This window comes from Rhinolophus sinicus, linkage group LG05 (genome assembly GCF_036562045.2).
Source record: "Rhinolophus sinicus isolate RSC01 linkage group LG05, ASM3656204v1, whole genome shotgun sequence".
In the NCBI taxonomy this organism is placed as follows: domain Eukaryota; kingdom Metazoa; phylum Chordata; class Mammalia; order Chiroptera; family Rhinolophidae; genus Rhinolophus; species Rhinolophus sinicus.
Window position 1 is genome coordinate 64,470,289 of NC_133755.1, and position 18,310 is coordinate 64,488,598.

Here is an 18,310-nt window from a genome sequence, read left to right on the forward strand (position 1 = left end):
TTAATATCTTACTAACTGCCACTTACTTTGTGACCCTGAACAGCCATCAACCTTCATTTCCTCATCTGTAAATTAGGGATATATGGCTATAAGACCAGTAACATTAAGAGACAGGAAAGAAATCACATAAATCAAAAATTCAAAAGCACTGTATGAACTGTAAAACATGATACAGGTAAAAATTATACAGGACTATGGAGATTTAGACAATTTGGAGGAAAAAAATCTAGTGTGAATCTTTTATTTTGACAAAACAAACTACAAATTTTACATTCTAAACTTCCAAAATTTCACTTATTTAAAAAATAAGAGACAAGGCAATCCTGGACTCCAAGACTTCACGCATGAACAAAATAGTACCAGATTTTCAAGTTATATAAGCTAGCTGCATTTTATATACCATAAAAGTAAAGAGAATTGTTCCACACATTCACTAGTTTCAAGTGTATCAATAAGAAACACATGGACATACTTGGGTTTTCTAACCACACAGTTTTATATCAACAAACATCTAAGTAACTGACATGATTTCCATTAATGGTAAATATAACTCCACAAATATCAAATTACACAAATCATTTGCTCTTTATGTTCTCAATTTAGAAATTGAAAAACAAGAGGAATGTAGAGTTAAGTAGCTGAAAATGCTACACAAGCACATCATGGCAAGGAATGCTACAAGTGGTTCCCCATAGGAATGATTTTTGAAAATTAAAGTATATTTTATTGGAAAAGTTAAAATCTTTAGTGTGAAAAGCAAGTTAAATGAAGTATTGGCTCAATCTCTAAATATTTGGCAAATTATAGATTTTGTGCAACTAATTAGTAACACACACATTTAAGAGATTAATACTGTTTAATAGAATATTCAGATGATTCTTAAGTGTCTACTTTGTATAGTTCACTTTAGCTTTACATGTCAATGAAAGGTAAGATTCCTCAATGGGAAGTTATAGCTTATTCTGCACTAGATACAGGTAATGTGTATGATTCAGAACAAATAGCTGCTTTCACCTTCAAGGAACCTATTTTTAATTTATACAAAATTAGATTATTTTCCACCCATATGTATGGATAAAAGTGCTTCTCAAATGTACATGGCCCATTTTCATAATCCTAAAACAAAAATAAAGGCACACAAATAGGTAATAGTTTATATATCTTATATGGATATTTTTCATTAATTTTAAACTAATTCAATTACTATCTAGAGAAGTGTGACACACTTGTTACCAATTTCTATGACTTGGGAAATTAAAGCTCTAACACCTCACTAAAGACCGCAGTTCTGTGCAATTCATCTATTGGTTCATTCACTCTGCAAGTTAACTCACTCCTTAATCTCTATAGGCTATAGGTACTTTTATTTTAGCAATTATGAGACCAGAAAGACTAAGGGAGGACTTGCTGGAATTAGTCTCCCATAAGTTGTTTTGTATCTTGTTACCATAGATTTAATATGCTTGTGAGTTAAATTTTACAATGCTTATAAAACACTTACCCTAACATATTTGAATGTAATGTAATTAAGAACATGTAAGTCTCTAATTTTAATGAACGGTATTTTTCATTTATACACAAAGGAATTCAATAGCCAGCAGCATTTAAATATACAAATAGTACCATCTCTTCTCTTTTCCCTTTATAAAGTGCTATTTTTAAGTAGGTAGATTTACTATCCAGGTTTTCAGTAACTTCACTGTATGTCTCTAATAGATTTAAGAAAACATTAGAAAATTGAAAGAATTTAGTATTTTAAACATTTGCAAAATATTGCTACAAAGCATAGAGACTATGAGTGTGTTTTACTAGGAAAACAAAAGTGTACCTTATGTGACAGTCATTAAGTTGATTTAATAATTACTTCATAGAAGCATAGACTCACTAAGATTTATGCCAATATTTGCTAATCATCTAAACCAAAAAGTTTCTGTAGGCAATTCAACTCTAAGCACCATCAAATAGGATCATGTCAAATAAAACCAATTGCTATATAACCCCAGCATAAAAACTTCAGCAAATTTAGATTTTTAGAATAGCAAAATAAGTTAGTGAGAATCAGTACCAGAAGCAATATTTTACTTAAAAGTACCATAGGTTGTTAAAAGCGTTTAATTAAAAAATTTTTGTAGTTATTAGTAATGTACCTTAATACTGAGTGCAGTGGTTTTAGAGATAGTTAAGAGGAAACTCAATTAGTGAGTGTTGCCTATTTCTTTAGTTCAGTGATTAAAGCTGAAATTGCTTTTTTAAAAAAATAGTTGAACACTACTTACAATACAAATAGGATACCAACAGGATTCCCATTTTTATTCACATTCTCTAATTAGTGCTTCTGCATTTCAATTTTGACCTGCTCTTCAGTAGTATCTTAAAAACCAAATACAATTAATAATAAAAAAATAGAACAGAACGTAGTTTTGTTCACTTACAAATACTAGTACCAGTTTCACTATATTTGTTGTTGCTCTTGGAAGAGTAACCACTTTAAAAAACAGATACATAAAAGTGCAATATTCCTTACTTTGCATGGCATCCAGTAATAGTAACATCAAATGAACCTTCAAACCATCAATTCTATACCCCCAATTTAGACACATTTCTAGTCCTTAGTAAAAGGGACTCCAGGGTAGAGGGATAGCATGGGGAAAAGAAGCCTAGGGCAAGGTTTGATGAATCACTTGGAAATCCACCTCACCCAGAATGCTAGGGGGAATTTCTGCCCACCCATTCCAACCCCCCAATTAAGAATGGGAAATTTAGCCTAAATTTCTTCTGGTCTCACTTTCTTGCCTACATCTAGTATTCTATCTCAGAAGGCAAATTAACCTTAGAATTTTCTAGAAGAAATTATTTTTACCCAAATACATTGGACTTTGGTCTCAATTTGAATGAGGATGACTGGCCTTTAAGAGACCGGTCCTCTTCTTCTTCCTCCTCCCCCTCCTCCAGTGGCTGCTCCCGGTCTCTGAAAGAGGGTGTGGTGTGGATGATCTGGGTTCGGAAGCGGATTTTGTTGAGTCTGGGTTTTACTCGCCCACCAGAGCTGCCTGAGGCTTTGCGACCTGGGTCCTTTGCTTTGCCTCCACCCCATCCCTCAGCCAAGTGGTGGTGGTGATGGTGGTGGTGGTGATGGTGGTGATGATCCCCTCCATCCTCCGGGATGTGGGAGAATTTGTAGGTGATGAGGTGCGAAGGGAGCACCTTCGACAGCCTCCAGCGCCCACCCCCGCTGCCGGTAGCGCTCTCCGCGTCGTCCTCATCCATGGCTCCCACCAGGTTCTTGATCTCCTCAGCGATGCTCTGACTCAGGTACTGCGAGGCCTTTTTCCCACTGTAGTCCCTGATGTCCACGTCGGCATCGTAGGCCCCCACCAGCAACTTCACCACCTCCACGTGCCCATGCATGGCTGCCAAGTGCAGGGCGGTGTAGCCTCCGCTGGTCCGGGCGTTGATGTTCACTGGCAGCTGGTGTTTGTTGGCGAAGTTGACCAACATGGCCAGGAGCTCCTGCTTGCCGAGCTTGGCGGCCCAGTGCAGGCAGGTGAAGCCGGTGATGAAGTCCCGCTTAGCCAGCAGGCCAGGCTCACAAGTGAGCAACGCTTCTAGGCTGTCCCACTTGCCCTCGGAGGCTGTGAGCATCCAAGCGTGCTCCAGAGGGTCTAGCGTCACCGAGCTCCCACTGCTGCTCTCCTCCTCTGCCGACGACGAAGCAACAGATGCGCTATCCGAGTCGCCCCCGCCTTTGCCGCGTCCTCCGCCAGAGGAGAACCCAGGGCTGCTGCCCCCAGGACAGACGCTCCTCTTCAGCTGCGGGGAGCTGCCCATCACAAGGTCCAGGAGATTCTGGCGAGTAGACCGTGGGGTGGTGGCCCCCCCAGGGGAGCTGCCCCCGTCCACCTCCTCGCAGCCGTGGGGCGGGGGCTCCAGGTCCTCGCTGGGCTCCGGGGCCGATGCCCAAGCTGCGACGCGCAGCGAGTTCTTCCTCCGGGCCCCGCCGCTCAGAGGCGGCCCTCTCTGACTGTCTCTGGCCAGGCTTGGCGGCCCGATCGCCGCGGCGGGCGACTCCCCATCGCCCGGCTCTGGGGGCGCCACGATGGACGCCGCCTCGGGGCACAGGCCGCTCTCCCGGCTCTTGGCCGGGTCATCGGGCGTCTCGGGGTCGCCGCCGTGGGGCTCTGGCTCTGCGGTCACCGAGATGCGGGGCAGGTCCCGAGGGGGCGCGGCCTCGGGGGACAGTGGGCCCTCGCAGAACCTCCTCTTGAGATGTACGTACTTGGAGCCGTCGGCAGGGTCGGTGCGCACCGTGGCTACGGCGTTGACCAGCTCCTTGAAGCGGGCGCGGGCACCGGCGCGTTGCTCGGGCTCACCGCCCAGGGCGCCCCTAAAGTGCTGCACTAGCTCAGCGTGCCGGGCCCGACCCCCGCGCTCCGAGAGGAAACGTAGCACCGCCTCGGGGCTGAGCTCCGCCGGCCCCTCCATCCGTGGCCACGCTGCTTGTTTGGTGGCGGGCGGCTCAACCCGGCCCCATCGTGGCCAGCTCCAAGGTGCGGGCTTCTGACGAACTTGGACTCCAGCAGGAGAGTCAGGATCTGAGCCTCGCGCCAGCAGCCAGAGCCTCCGCCACCGCTTCAGTGGGGCCGCGCCCAGCGCGAACACGCCCCGTCGGCCCCGCCCCCGTCCCTGTCCCGCCCACTTCCGGTCCCCGCGCGGGCCGCAATCTCTGCTCCTGCAGACTGCGCGCCAACAAGGCTTGCTCCACCCCATGCCCCGCCCACTTCCGGCCCTCGCGCGGTCTTCAATCGCTGTTACCGCCAGCCGCCGCAGGCTGGCTAAGGAGTACTGCCCTTATTTCTTCGCAACGTCTCTCTCACGTCCCCAGTCTCCTGCAGTCACCTTCCCCCTGCATTGACTTGCCCTATAAAACGTGGAGGGGCACTCCTGTGAGAGGCTTGCACCGCGTCCGTGCGTCACAGGCCACTAGGCTCGGCCCCTCCCCTTTCCCGGACCGCCAGCGGAGGCCGGCCCCGCGCATTAAGCCCTCCTCGGCCCCCTTAGCTCCCTCCGCCGTTGGGACGCGCCGCTCGGGGGCCAGGGCTGATCCGCCGCTTCGCTGGACCGCAGCCCGCTTGTCTCAGCGCCGGCTCGGGACCCTGACCTCTGAGGTGCCCCGGCACCTGGTGAGTCCGGCCGACGCCTCACGCCCCCTCCGCCGCCCTCCCCACCACCAGGGCCTGACTCCCAGGACCCCCGCCCCGCCTTTCCAGGGTCCCAACGTAACTTCCTCAGCCAGGAGCTCAGAGCTGGGAGTGCCCGGCTGCGTCCGGTCCAGGCGGTGATAGTGACCTGCGCCCCTCCGCGACTCCCGGTCCTCTTGGGCGCTCTCGGCGGGCCATCCCAACTTGGCAGGGAAGAGGGCTCCGGTTTCTTTTGCTGCAGCCTGGGGGAGGCGTGTTACGGTGCTGCCTTGCACCGGGAGCGCAGGGCGCGCCCCTCACTGCTCCCTCAGCGCGCCATGCAGAGTGGCTGGAAGTTTTTGCGTGGCTTCCCCGTCTTTGCCAAAAGTTAATCTGAAACAATGATTTTGGGTCCATTATTTTTATAATGATTTTGAACGCACAGGGCAGAGTAATATAATAGCAGTGGTCAGAGTTGTATACATTTCCCTCACTTTTTAAATTAATTTTTGTTTTTAAATTACCGTTGATGTTCAGTATTATTTCATATTCGTTTTAGGTGTACAGCATAGTGGTTAGACATTTATATAATTTACAGAGTGATCCCCCCATAAGTCTAGTACCCACCTGATACCATAGTTATTACAATATTATTGACTGTATTCCCTATGCTGTACTTTACAACTGTGACTATTTTGTAACTATCAACTTGTACTTAATCCTTGTTCACCCAACCTAACCCTCCCCTCTCATCTGGCAGCCATCAGTGTCTTCTCTGTATCTATGAGTATGTTTCTGTTTGTTCATTTATTTTGGTCTTTAGATTCCACTTATAGGTGAAATCATACGGTATTTGTCTTTCTCTGACTTATTTCACTTAGCGTAATACCCCCTAGGTCCATTTATGTTGTTGCAAATGGTAAGATTTCATTCTTTATGGCTGAATCATGTTCCATTGTATAAATGTACCACACCTTTTTTTTAATCCATTCGTCTATTGATGGACACTTAGTTTGCTTCCATACCTTGGGTATTGTGAATAATACTGCAGTGAACGCAGTGGTGCATATATCTTTTCAAATTAGTGTTTTGGATTTCTTTGGATAAATACCCGGAAGTGGGATTGCTGGGTCATTAGGTACTTCTATTTTAAATTTTTTGAAGAATCTCCACACCGTTTTCCATAGTGGCTGCACCAATTTGCAGTCCCACCAGCAGTGCACAAGGGTTCCTTTTTCTCCACATCCTCACCAACACTTATTTGTTGACTTGTTGATGATAGCCATTCTGACAGGTGTGAGGTGATATAGCTCATTGTGGTTTTAATTTGCATTTCTCTAATGATTAGTGATGTTGAGCATCTTTTCATATGTCTATTGGCCATCTATATGTCCTTTTTGGTGAAATGTCTGTTCAGGTCCTCTGCCCAGTTTTTAATTTGACTGGTTTTTGTTTTGTTTTGGTGTTAAGTCACATGGGTTCTTTATAAATTTTAGATATTAATCCCTTATATGTATCATTAATCCCTTATATGTATCATTAATCCCTTATAGGTATCATTAGCAAATGTCTTCTCCCAGTTGGTAGGTTGTCTTTTCACTTTGTTGATGGTTTCCTTTGCTATACAAAAACTTTTTAGTTTGATGAAGCCCTATTTGTTTATTTTTTCTTGTTTCCCATGCCCAAAGAGGTATATCGGAAAAAAATTACTGAAAGCAATGTCAGAGAGTTTACTGCCTGTGTTTTCTTCTAGGATTTTAAGTCTCACATTTAAGTCTTTAATCTATTTTGAGTTTATTCTTGTATATGATGTAAAAATGTTGTCTAGTTGCATTTTTTTGCATGTATCTGTCCAGTTTCCCAAACACCATTTATTGAAGACACTGTATATTTTTGCCTTCTTTGTCATAGATTAATTGACCATTTAGGCGTGGGTTTATATCTGGGCTCTCTAATCTATTCCATTGATCTGTGTATCTGTTTTATGCCAGTACCATTGCTGTTTTGGTTACTCTAGCTTTGTAGTATATAGTTTGATATCTGGTAGCGTGATACCTCCCACTTTGTTCTTAAGATTGCTGTGGCTATTCAGGGTCTTTTGTGGTTCCATATAAATTTTAGAATTATTTGTTCTAGTTCTGTGAAAAATGCCATTAGTATTTTGATAGGGATTGCATTGAATCTATAGATTGCTTTGAGTAATATAGACATTTAACATTGTTAATTCTTCCTATCCATGAGCACAGTATATGCTTCCATTTATTTATATCTTCTTCAGTTTCTTTCTTCAATGTCTTATAATTTTCTGAGAACAGGTCTTTTACTTTCTTGGCTAAATTTATTCCTACATATTTTATTATTAGTTTTGGATGCAATTGTAAATGGGATTGTTTTCTTAATTTCTCTTTCTGATAATTCGTTATTGGTGTATAAAAGTGAAACTGATTTGTGAATATTAATTTTGTGTCGTACTACTTTACTGAATTCATTTGTCAGTTCTAATAGTTTTTTGGTGTCATCTGCAAATAATGACAATTTTACTTCTTCCTTTTCCTTTTTTTTCAAGATTTTTTTTTTTTTTTTTTTTAATTGGGGAAGGGGAGCAGGGCTTTATTGGGGAACCGTGTGTACTTCCGGGACGTTTTTCCAAGTCAAGTTGTTGTCCTTTCAATCTTAGTTGTGGAGGGTGCAGCTCAGCTTCAGGTCCAGTTGCTGTTGTTAGTTGTGGCTGGGGGCGCAGCCCACCATCCCTTGCTGGAGTTGAACCGGGCAACCTTGTGGTTGAGAGCCCCCACTCCAACATACTGAGTCATCTGGCCACCTGGGAGCTGAGCGAGAGCTCATTGACTTCATTCTAGTTGCAGAGGGCGCAGCTCGCTGGCCTATGTGGGAATGAACCAGCAGCCCTGTTGCCCAGAGCTCACGATCTAACCAGTTGAGCCACCCGTCCACCCCTACTTCTTACTTTTCAATTTGGATGCCTTTTATTTCTTTTTCTTGTTTGATTGCTGTGGCTAGGACTTCCCATTTCCCTTACTCTTTACTCACTGGAGTCCTGGTTTGCTTCCTCATTTTACCCAACTGTGTGGTTATCCAAGTTTTCCTCCATTAGGATTTAAGGGCCTTCCCCCTTTTACTTTTGCCTTGGCACCCTTGTACATTAAAAGAATATGTGTGACTGATTTGTCTGGTGTTTTTTACCTTTCAAATAATTTTTATCTATTTATCTCATTTGATAGTAAGCCAGTTGTTCTCAAAGTATGGTCACAATTATATTCCTAACAATACCACACTGCTTTTTGCCTTTTTCACACTCATTCTCTTATGAGTGTACATTCAGTTTTCCAGAGGCTGCATGATGTAGTGACCTCACCCTTCTGAGGGCTAATGGAATGTGTCCCTGTGTATACTTGTCTTTTTAAGTTTTTCTGTTTTAATTTTAATACTATAAATATCAATGGTTGTGATTCATGCAAACTAAAGCTCTTTGGGAGCCTGAGACAAAAAGTTTGAGAACTGCTGGTCTAAGCAATCTCCTGAATTGGAAGTTTAGGTTGTAGGAGCAGAGTTCACATTGTAGCCTGAGAGGTTAGATGCTGTGTCCAAAGTTATACAACCAGTTTCTTTGATAGAGCCTAGACAAGGATTTTTCTCCATGACTCAAAACAGGTCTCTTTCCACTCTGTGGTGTATTTAGAGAAATCTCATTTTTCTACCCCGACGGCCTTGTTGCAGTTGCTGTTTGTGTGCATGTGTGGGTGAGGAAAATGTGTTTTATCCACTTTAGTTCATGGCAATCTTCAGAATTAAACTTGGGCTGAAGAAAGCACTTCTTTAATCGGTGTTGGATTTCTTGTCAATTGCTGTATTTATTTTGCAATACAGTAATAAGGCTAACCTTTGCTTATTTTCTAATTAAAGTTTTTTATTTTGAGATAATTGTAGATTCACATGCAATAGAGATTCCTGTACTCTTCCTTCAGTAATAACATTTGCAAAACCATAGGACAAGACAACAACCAGGACACTGACGTTGACACTGTGAAGATGGAGAACTTTCCGTCACCATAAGCATCCCCTAGGTTGCCCTTTTATAACCACACCCACTTCCTTGCCACTCCCACCTCTTCCTTAACTCTCAGCAACCAGTGATCTGTTTTTCATTTCTATAATTTTGTCATTTCATGACTGTTATATAATGGAATCACACAGTACTTAACCTTTTGGGATTGGATTTTTTTTCACTCAGGAAAATTCTCTGGTGACTCATCCAGGTTGTTGCTTATGTCATTAGTTTGTTCCTTTTAATTGCTAGTAGTATTCCATGGTAGGGATGTACCACACTTTGTTTGAAGGACATCTAGCTTGTTTCCATTGTTGGGCTATTCTGAATAAAGCTGCTATAAACATTCATGTACAGTAACATGTAATGGAACATAACTAAAACATAAGTCTTCATTTCTCTAGGCTAAACTCCCAGTAGTCCAGTTGCTGGGTTACATGGCAGTTGCCTTTAGTTTTATAAGAAACTGCTAAACTGTTTCCCCGAGTTTCTGCATGTTTTCCATTCCTGCCAGCATTGTATGAGATCAGGCTCTCCACATTCTCACCAGCATTTGATGTTCCTGTTTTTTTATTTAGACATTCTGGTAGGTATGTAGTTATATATAGACAATCCGATATATACTGTGGTTTTAACTTGGGTTTCCTTAATGGCTAATGATGTTAAATATCTTTTCATGTGCTTATTTGCCATCTGCATATTCTCTTCAGTGAACTGCGTCTTCATTTCTTTTGCCAATTTTCTAATTGGATTTTTTAAATTGTTGGTTTCAGAATGGTTTTTTAAAATATATTCTAAATATTAACCTTTTCTTGATATGTGATTTGCAAGTATTTTCTCTCAGTCTGAAGGTTTTTCATCTTAATATTCTTTTGCAGAATAAAAATGTTTAACTTTGATAAAATCCATTTAAAATTTATTTTTCCTCCTGTGGATTTTTCTTTTGGTGTTAAGTCTAAGAATTCTTTGCCTAACCCTAGATCCCAAAGGTTTTCTCTTATTTTTTCTTCTAAAAGTTTTCTAGTCTATGTTTTACATTTAAGCCCATGACCCATTTTGAGTTAATTTTTGTATAAGGTGTGAGGTTTAGGTTGAGGGTCATTTTTTGGGGGCCTGTGGATGCTCCGGCACCATTTATTGAAAAGGCTTTCCTCTATTGAATTGCTTTTTTGCACTTTTGTAAAAAATCAGTTGAGCATATTTGTGCAGATCTATTTCTGGGTTTTCTATTAGCACACAGTCTTGATTCCTGTAGCTATATAATAAGGTTTGAAATAGAGTAGACTGATTCCTCTCACCTTATTCTTATTTTTCAAAAAAGTTTTTTTTGGCTATTTTAGTTCCTTTGCCTTTCATTATAAATTTTAGAATAGTCTCATCTATATCAAAGAGTTTTGCTAGGATTTTGATAGGAATTACATTAACTATATCAATTTAGGGAGAATTAATACTCTACTGTGTTGAGTGTTCCAACTTATGGACGTGGTATTTCTCCCCATTTCTTTATATTTTCTTTGATTTCTTTCATTAGCATTATGTAGTTTTTAGCTTACAAATCCTGCATATGTTTTGTTAGATTTACAATAGTCCCTTCCATATCCCTGGGTGCATATATCCCAAGATCCCAAGTGGATGCCTAAAACTATGGGTAGTTACTAAAATACATATATATATATATATATATACACACACACACACACACACACACACATATACATATATGTGTATATATGTGTATATATATGTATATATGTATGTATGTATTTATAGTTTTTTTCTATACATACATCCTTTTCATTTAAAAAGGAAGCATGGCTTTTCTTTGGCATGTCCAAATTGCCAGCATCATTACTCTTGAGCGTTGGGGCCATTATTAAGTAAAATAAGGGTTACTTGAACACAATTACCGCACTACTGTCAATCTCATAACGGAGATGCTAAGTGAATAACAGGTGGCTAGCGTATACAGTGTGGGGATGCTGTACAAAGGGATGACATACATCCTAGGGAGGATGAATGGAACGGGATGGTGTGAGAGTTCGTAATGCTATTCAGAACACACAATTTAAAACTTATGAATTGTTTATTTCTGGAATTTTCCATTTAATATTTTCAAACCGTGGTTGTGTGTGGGAACTGAAACCATGGATAAGGGGGGACTACTGTACACCTACTTTATTTATTTTAGCAATTGTAGATGGTATTGTATTTTTAATTTCATTGACCACATATTCATTGTTAATATATAAAAATACAGTTGATTTTCATGTTTATCTTGTGTTCTTTGACCTTCATGAATTCATTATTCTAGGAGTTGGGATTCCTAGTAGAGTCATTGAGATTTTCTACATAGAAAATCATGTCATCTATACATAGGGGCAGTTTTATTTCTTTTCCAATTTGTATGCCTTTTCTTTCTTTCTTTACTTTCTGCCTTATTGTGCTGGCTAGAACTTCTAGCATTGTTGGAATGAGAATAGTGAGAGCAGACATCCTTGCCTTGTTTCTAATGTTGGGGAAAAGCATTCAGTCTTTCATCATAGCTGTAGGTTTTCTTGTAGATGCTCTTTATCATGATCACGGGATATTGGTCTGGAGGTTTTTTTGTCTTTGTCTGTTTTGGTGTGGGTAATAATATTAGCTTCCTAAAACCAATGGGGAAGTGTTCCCTCCTTTTCTGTTTTCTGTAAGAGATTATGTAGAATTGGTGTTAATTCTTCTTTAAATGTTTGGTAGAATTCTATGAAGCCATCTAGGCCTGGAGATTTCTTTATTGGAGTTTTAAATTTATAAATTTAAATTTAAATTTCCTTAATAGTTACCTGCCTGGCAATTTATATTATTTCATATGGGGTGAGTTGTGGTAGTGTGTGGTTTTGTAATTCCTTCCTTCCAAGTTGTCAAATTTGTGTGTATAGTGTTCATAGTATTCTCTTACTATCCTTTTGATGTCTGCAGGGTCAGTAGTGATACTCCTTGTTTCATTCCTGATATAATTTGTGCCTTCTACTTTTCTTTGTCAATTTGCTAGAAGTTTGTCTATTTCCTTCAAAATTCTCAAAGAACCAGCTGTTTTGTTGATTTTTCTCTTTTGTTTTTCTGTTTTCTTTTTTTTTTTTTAATTAGTTTCAGGTGTACAAAAGCATAAGGGTTAGACATTTATACCGCTCACAAAGTGATAACCCCAACAAGTCAACTACCCGTCTGACACCGTGCATGGCTATTACAATACCGTTGTCTATACTCCCTATGCTATACTTTATATCCTGTGACTGTGTGTGTGTGTGTGTGTGTGTGTGTGTGTGTGTGTATATAAAATAGTTGACATTCAGTATTATTTTATGTTAGTTTCAGGTGTATACAGTGCAGTGGTTAGGCATTTGTATATTATAATTTTTAAAGTGATCCCCTCCATAAGTCTAGTTCCCATCTGAGACCATACATAGTTTCTACAACATTATTGATTATATTCCCCATGCTGTATTTCACATCCTTGTGACTATTTTGTGACTACCAATTTGTACTTCCTAATCCCTTCATCTTTCTCACCCATTCCCCTAACCCCCCTCCCATCTAGCAGCCATCAGTTTGCTCTCTGTATCCATGAGTCTATTTGTTTTGTTTGCTCATTTATTCTGTTCTTTAGATCCCACATATAAGTGAGAGCATATGGTATTTGTCCTTCTCAGTCTGACTTATTTCACTTAGCATAATACCCTCCAGGTCCATCTATATTGTTGCAGATGGTAAGATTTCATTTATTTTTGTGGCATTGTTTTTCTATTTTCAGTATAACTGATTTCTGATCTCTATTCCTTTTCGTTTGCTTGTTTTTGGTTTATTTTGCTCTTCTTTTTCTAAGTTCTCCAGGGGAGATCTTAGATCGTTGATTTGAGAGTTTTCCTCCTTTCTAATGCATGCGCTTGGTGGTATGAATTTCCCCACAAATTTTGGTATGTTGTTAAATCTCACTTGATACTCTTAACGGATTTGCAGACTTTTTTATTTTTAATAGAAGAGGCCATTAGGACTCAGGGAGGTTTAGCATCTTGCTCAAGGAATCACAGCTAGTGATGATGGTCAGATCTGCTCTTGGCCATATTGTCTCTGTCACTATCTCCAGTATGTCCTTATTAGCAATTGCAGAAGTTTTAGGATTGAACGGATTTTGACTATATAGTTACTTACTGTTGACTGTGATAATGGATCTTGAAATAATGTTCACTACCTTTTCCTGTCTTCTGAGAAACACACTCATAATTTTCCCCTTCTTCAGACTATCCTTAGGAAAACTTTTAAATTCCTACCTGCATTTGTCATATCCTGTTTCAGCTACAATGCTTCTGAACTCTTCTGATTCTTTTTCAGTTATCCTTCAGTGAGAATAATTTTTAGAGGTGTCCCTCATTTGTTTTATTACACTTCTATTTTGAAATTGTGATTCTTAATTCTTTCCTTTAGTGTCCTAGAGTTAGTTACCACCTCAGTGCCTTTGTGTATTCCCATTTCTCCATCTGGAGTGACATTTTTCTCCCCCACTGGTCCAGATACTGTAATCATTGGATAATGAAAGACCAAGTTCCTGTCCCACCTCAGAAGCTTTCCCAGAGAATCCTAACCCAAATTCTCTTAGTAACTATTAATTACTATATTCAGTCTGTCATACTGCTCATTTGCCATAATTTGTGTTTTGTATTGTTCCTTAATGTTTTGCATCAATTAAATTTTAATGAGCCTTGCAGTTTCCCCGCTCAATTAAATGATCTGTCTTCTGGAAGAGCAACCTGTAATAGTCTTTGTATCCTCCACAGCCGTGATTATATCTTTGAGGACATGTGTTGATTATTTTTTATATGGAATATGTGTTCACCTTGAATCATATTCTTGTTGAATGTTAAATACATGAATTATCAATTCTCCCAGGCATCCAGCAGCTATTTGTTAGTCTACATTTTTGTGCTAATGGAGCTCCACCTTCCACCAGGCTTGTACACTTGTTAGTTTCTAAGTACTGTGATACTTTAGACCATGTGTCTGGAGCATCTATTTTGAGAAACATGGTTACCAAATTCTCTTAGTAACTATTAATTACTATATTGGGAATTCTGGAATTTCCAGATTTCTTTAATTGTATGTTTTCAGACACTAGAAATATTTAAATTATGGAATAAATAAATTGTTGGGGCAAATTTTAAAAAGTGAACTGGGTGTTGAGACTAGAAAAGGAAGGTAAAGTCAAACAGAGCATATGAAAGAGTTTTGAAATGCAGTCTTGGAGAGAAAAGAAGCTGAGGAAAACGCACCCAGGCTTTAGAATTCACCCTCACTTCTTTCTGTTACAAGGGAAGATGCTTGGAGACTTAAGTAAAAGGAAGTGGTAGCATGTGCGATGTGAACATGGTAGAGCCAAGGCTATAAGCTTCTGTTGGGATGAGGGATAAAGATACACCTTTCAGCCGTATTCCATTTAAGGCTATCCCAAGTCTTTTTCCATCTAGAGAATCTTAAATACTCTGATTTATCTGACAGGTATAAACAACTGACAGGTATAGAAGTAAGTATATGGCAGTGTGGTAGAGATTGCATAGTAATCATTTAGTTAACAAAGGATGTGTTCCAGAAATGTTTATTATCAGAAGTAGAAATTACATAGGAGGCATGGGGTTATTTTCTGGGATGTTATACCCGAGTAATGTAATTGAAATATTAATTAAATAATACCATATGTTGAAAAAAATACAATATACATGATGAGGAATAAGCAGAGGTTAAGGTTGGGGGAAAGGAGAAAAGACAATTTCTGTTTGAGATGTGGATGTAGGAAGAGACCAGGAGAACGAGCGGTTCCCGCAGGTCCTCACCAGGTCTGACGGGTTCCCCAGCCCCTCCAAGCTTGTTTCAGGCCCCCAGTGTCATACCGCCAAAGATAAGGTGGGAGAGCTGTGGGATATCTTCTCTGATCTCCTTTCCCCTCTCTTAGAACCAGATCGAGTTTATTCTACTCTCTGTGTGGGCTCTCTTTATGGAGCAGCATGATATGTGTAGAAAGAGGTCATATTAAATAGTAAAATATTAGGTAGAGAGTATATTGATGGATATCATAAATATTTGTAAGCGGTCTGTGCTCCAGTTTTTTCATGGCATCAATTTATGAGATTATGATATGTACTAAGCTTTAACTTATGTAAGGAGTGAAGACTTTTTGCAAAAGCTCAACATTGAGCTAAGTATTAAAGGAGATGGCCATAGATTAGCAGAGAAGAACTGGCTAAATATTTCAGGCAGGAAGAAGATTCATCATCTCAGACTCGTATACACTCAACCTTAAAATAACAATGAGATGCCTTTCAATTGTATTTACCAATCATGAAAACATAACTTTAAATTTTTCTTTATTGTATATATTTTTAAAACTAAAGGGAACTTTAGTAATTATTTTTAACTTCTTTGGACATATTTTTACTTTTTTAGTGGTCTAGCAATCTCTAGAGATCTTTGCAAACGTTAACATATTCAAGTTATATTTTCATATGGATTTGTCCTTCGCTGGTTTGAACATACCCACTGGAGTAACTAAATGCTGCCAATGCTTAAGTGCATTCACTATGGCCAGTACTCCAGTACTTGCATTATCACATACGCGTATGTCTTCAGTGTCATGAGCTGAGTACTGTTATCTCCGGATTTTTTTTTTAAATGAGGATTATCTTTCTCAAATTTTGCTGAACAAACTGTCTCTTGTTTTGCTCATGTTGTCATTGTATCTCCTTGCCCCAGGCCCTCATACATGGCTTTGGCAGTCACTTAGTGCACCAGCAGTTTGCATCTGTTGCCTCCATAAGCAGTTAATTCTAACAGTTTTCTCATTAAGCCATACATTTATACTGATGTCACGTTCTCTTCTCTGTTGTGACATGGGTCATTCAGATAATTCTAGGGGCTCTCTGTTTTGAGAGAAGATAGGCTGCTTGTCATTTAATAACAGAGATTTTGTTGTATAGAAAGAATTATAATTACAGTTTCCACATAACTTAGGGCCAAAAGAACCTAATACTGAATTGTAATTTGAACAGTTCGAGAAAATATTTTAATCTCATTTTGTATTTGCATATTTTGCTGTGTGTTTTCTTTTGTATTGCTGCTCACAAAATAATCAACACATATATTGTCTCAATCATTTTGTTTATCCTCAGATAGTCTTAAGTTTTTGTTAGCTACTACTTTCCCATGTATTACTTACTTTTAGGTAGAAAATTTTGTTACATCTTTATGAATTAACTTTTTTTTTATTGAGGTGTAGTTTATGTAGAGTGGAATTTACTCTTTTTTAGTATAAAGTTCCATGAGGTTTGGTGAATGTATCGAGCTGGGTAACCATAGCCACAAACATACACACAGAACGAGTCCATCACTCCCCTCCGCAGCTCCTTTGTGCTTCTCTGCAGTCCTCCTCCTAATCTCTGACCATCACTCATCAATTTTCTATTCCTGTTGTTTGCCTTTGCAGAATTTCACATTTATGGAATTATCATCGCCTGTGAGCTGGCTTCTTTAGCTTTAGCTAAGTATGATGCTTTTGAGAATTAGCCATGTCGTTGCATGTTTCTTTTTACTGTTGCCTTTATTTCATTGTATGGATGTGCCACAACTTTGTCCATCCTTTCTCCACTTGAACATTTGAGCTGTTTCCAGTTTTTAACAGTCTTGAATAAAGTTACAGTATACATTCACGTACAGGTTTTTATGTGAGTATAAGTTTCCATTTCACTTGGGTTGGTATCTAGCAGTCGGGTTGTTGAGTATGTGTGTGCTTAACTTCAAACGGCAAACTGTTTTCCAAATGTCTGTACCAATTTGCATTCCTAGCAGTAATGACTGAGAGTTCCTGTTACTCTGTGTCCTTCCCAGTGTGGTCAGTTTTTTAAAGTCTCATGACTTAATTTGCATTTACCTAATGACTAATGTTGAGCATCTCGTCATGTGCTTATTTGCCATCCCTAGGTCCTTGATGAAGTGTCTGTTCAAATCTTTCCCCATTAAAAAAAACTGAGTTATTGCCTAATATTGTTATACAAGTTTTAAAATATACATATTTCTTATATGTCTTTTTATGAAATAAATGATTTATGAGTGTTTTATCCAAGTATGTGTCTTGTTTTTTCATTCTTTTAAGAGTATTTTTGAAGAGCAGAAATTTTATAGTTTGTTAGGTTCAAATCATCATTTTTTCTTTATGGATCATGCTTTAGGTGTTGTAACTAAGAAGTCTTTGCCTAACCTAAGGCCACAAAGATTTTTATACCTTCTGGAAGTTTTAGAACTATGATTCATTTTTAGTTAGTTTTTGTATGGTGCACAGTATGCATTGAGGTTCATTTTGTTTTGCATATGGAGTCCAGTTGTTGCAGCACATTTTTAAAAAAGATTATCCTTTGTCCATTTAATTACATTTGCACCTTGTTGAAACCTACCCTGCCCCCACTCCCGCCTTGACTTCTCTGGATCTCATCACTCTCTTTCCTGGAGGCAGGGTAGTTAACTACTTGACACCTGATTGCCACTTCTAGATCATTCTTCTCCTCTCCTCCCTAAATAGTCCCAGTTTTGACTCCCACTTAGTTATCCTGCCATGTACTCACCACCTTTCTTTGCACAGAGTCATCTCTGAAACCCCACCTCCCCCTATGCTTGATGGTGTTGCTACTGGCTCCTTGTAACTCTCTAACTTTAGACCTGTTGTAATTCTGGGTGGTTTCAGGATCCACACAGATTATCCTTTCAGGACCCTGCCTTTCAGTTTTTGACCTCCTCTTCTAAAATCCCTTGTGTTCTCTCTCCTACTTGAGCCTCTTCTTGACCTTGTCATTACCCAGTAACTGTGACCCTTTGCAATCTCAGTCCCAGGCATTCCATCCTGACCATGCCTCCTGTCTTTCCTGTTTATTCCTTCAATACTCTAAGTCCCACAATTCTTTGACCCAATCTGTTGACCTACTACCTTTCCTCTTTCCCTCATATCCCTTTATGCCCTCTTTTCCTTTATTTGCCCAGCTTTTAAGTCAACCCCTGT

At 39.8% G+C, this 18,310-nt stretch overlaps 2 protein-coding genes across 3 annotated transcripts in view; one reads left to right on the top strand and one right to left on the bottom strand.

Moving 5' to 3' along the window:
- Positions 1-225: 225 nt before the first annotated feature.
- Positions 226-4,658, bottom strand: SOWAHC (sosondowah ankyrin repeat domain family member C). Its single transcript, XM_019757043.2, has one exon. The coding sequence runs from the start codon at positions 4,480-4,482 to the stop codon at positions 2,857-2,859; it is 1,626 nt and encodes a 541-aa protein (XP_019612602.2). The 5' UTR covers positions 4,483-4,658; the 3' UTR covers positions 226-2,856.
- A 155-nt stretch (positions 4,659-4,813) lies between these two features.
- SEPTIN10 (septin 10) overlaps positions 4,814-18,310 on the top strand; it is a 58,674-nt gene continuing 45,177 nt past the window's right edge. Inside the window, exon 1 of one of the 2 annotated variants that reach the window (XM_074332310.1) lies at positions 4,814-5,180. The gene's annotated coding sequence lies outside the window, so the exon portion shown is untranslated. The remainder of the gene's footprint in view (positions 5,181-18,310) is intronic. The other variant, XM_019757044.2, reaches the window with a different exon arrangement.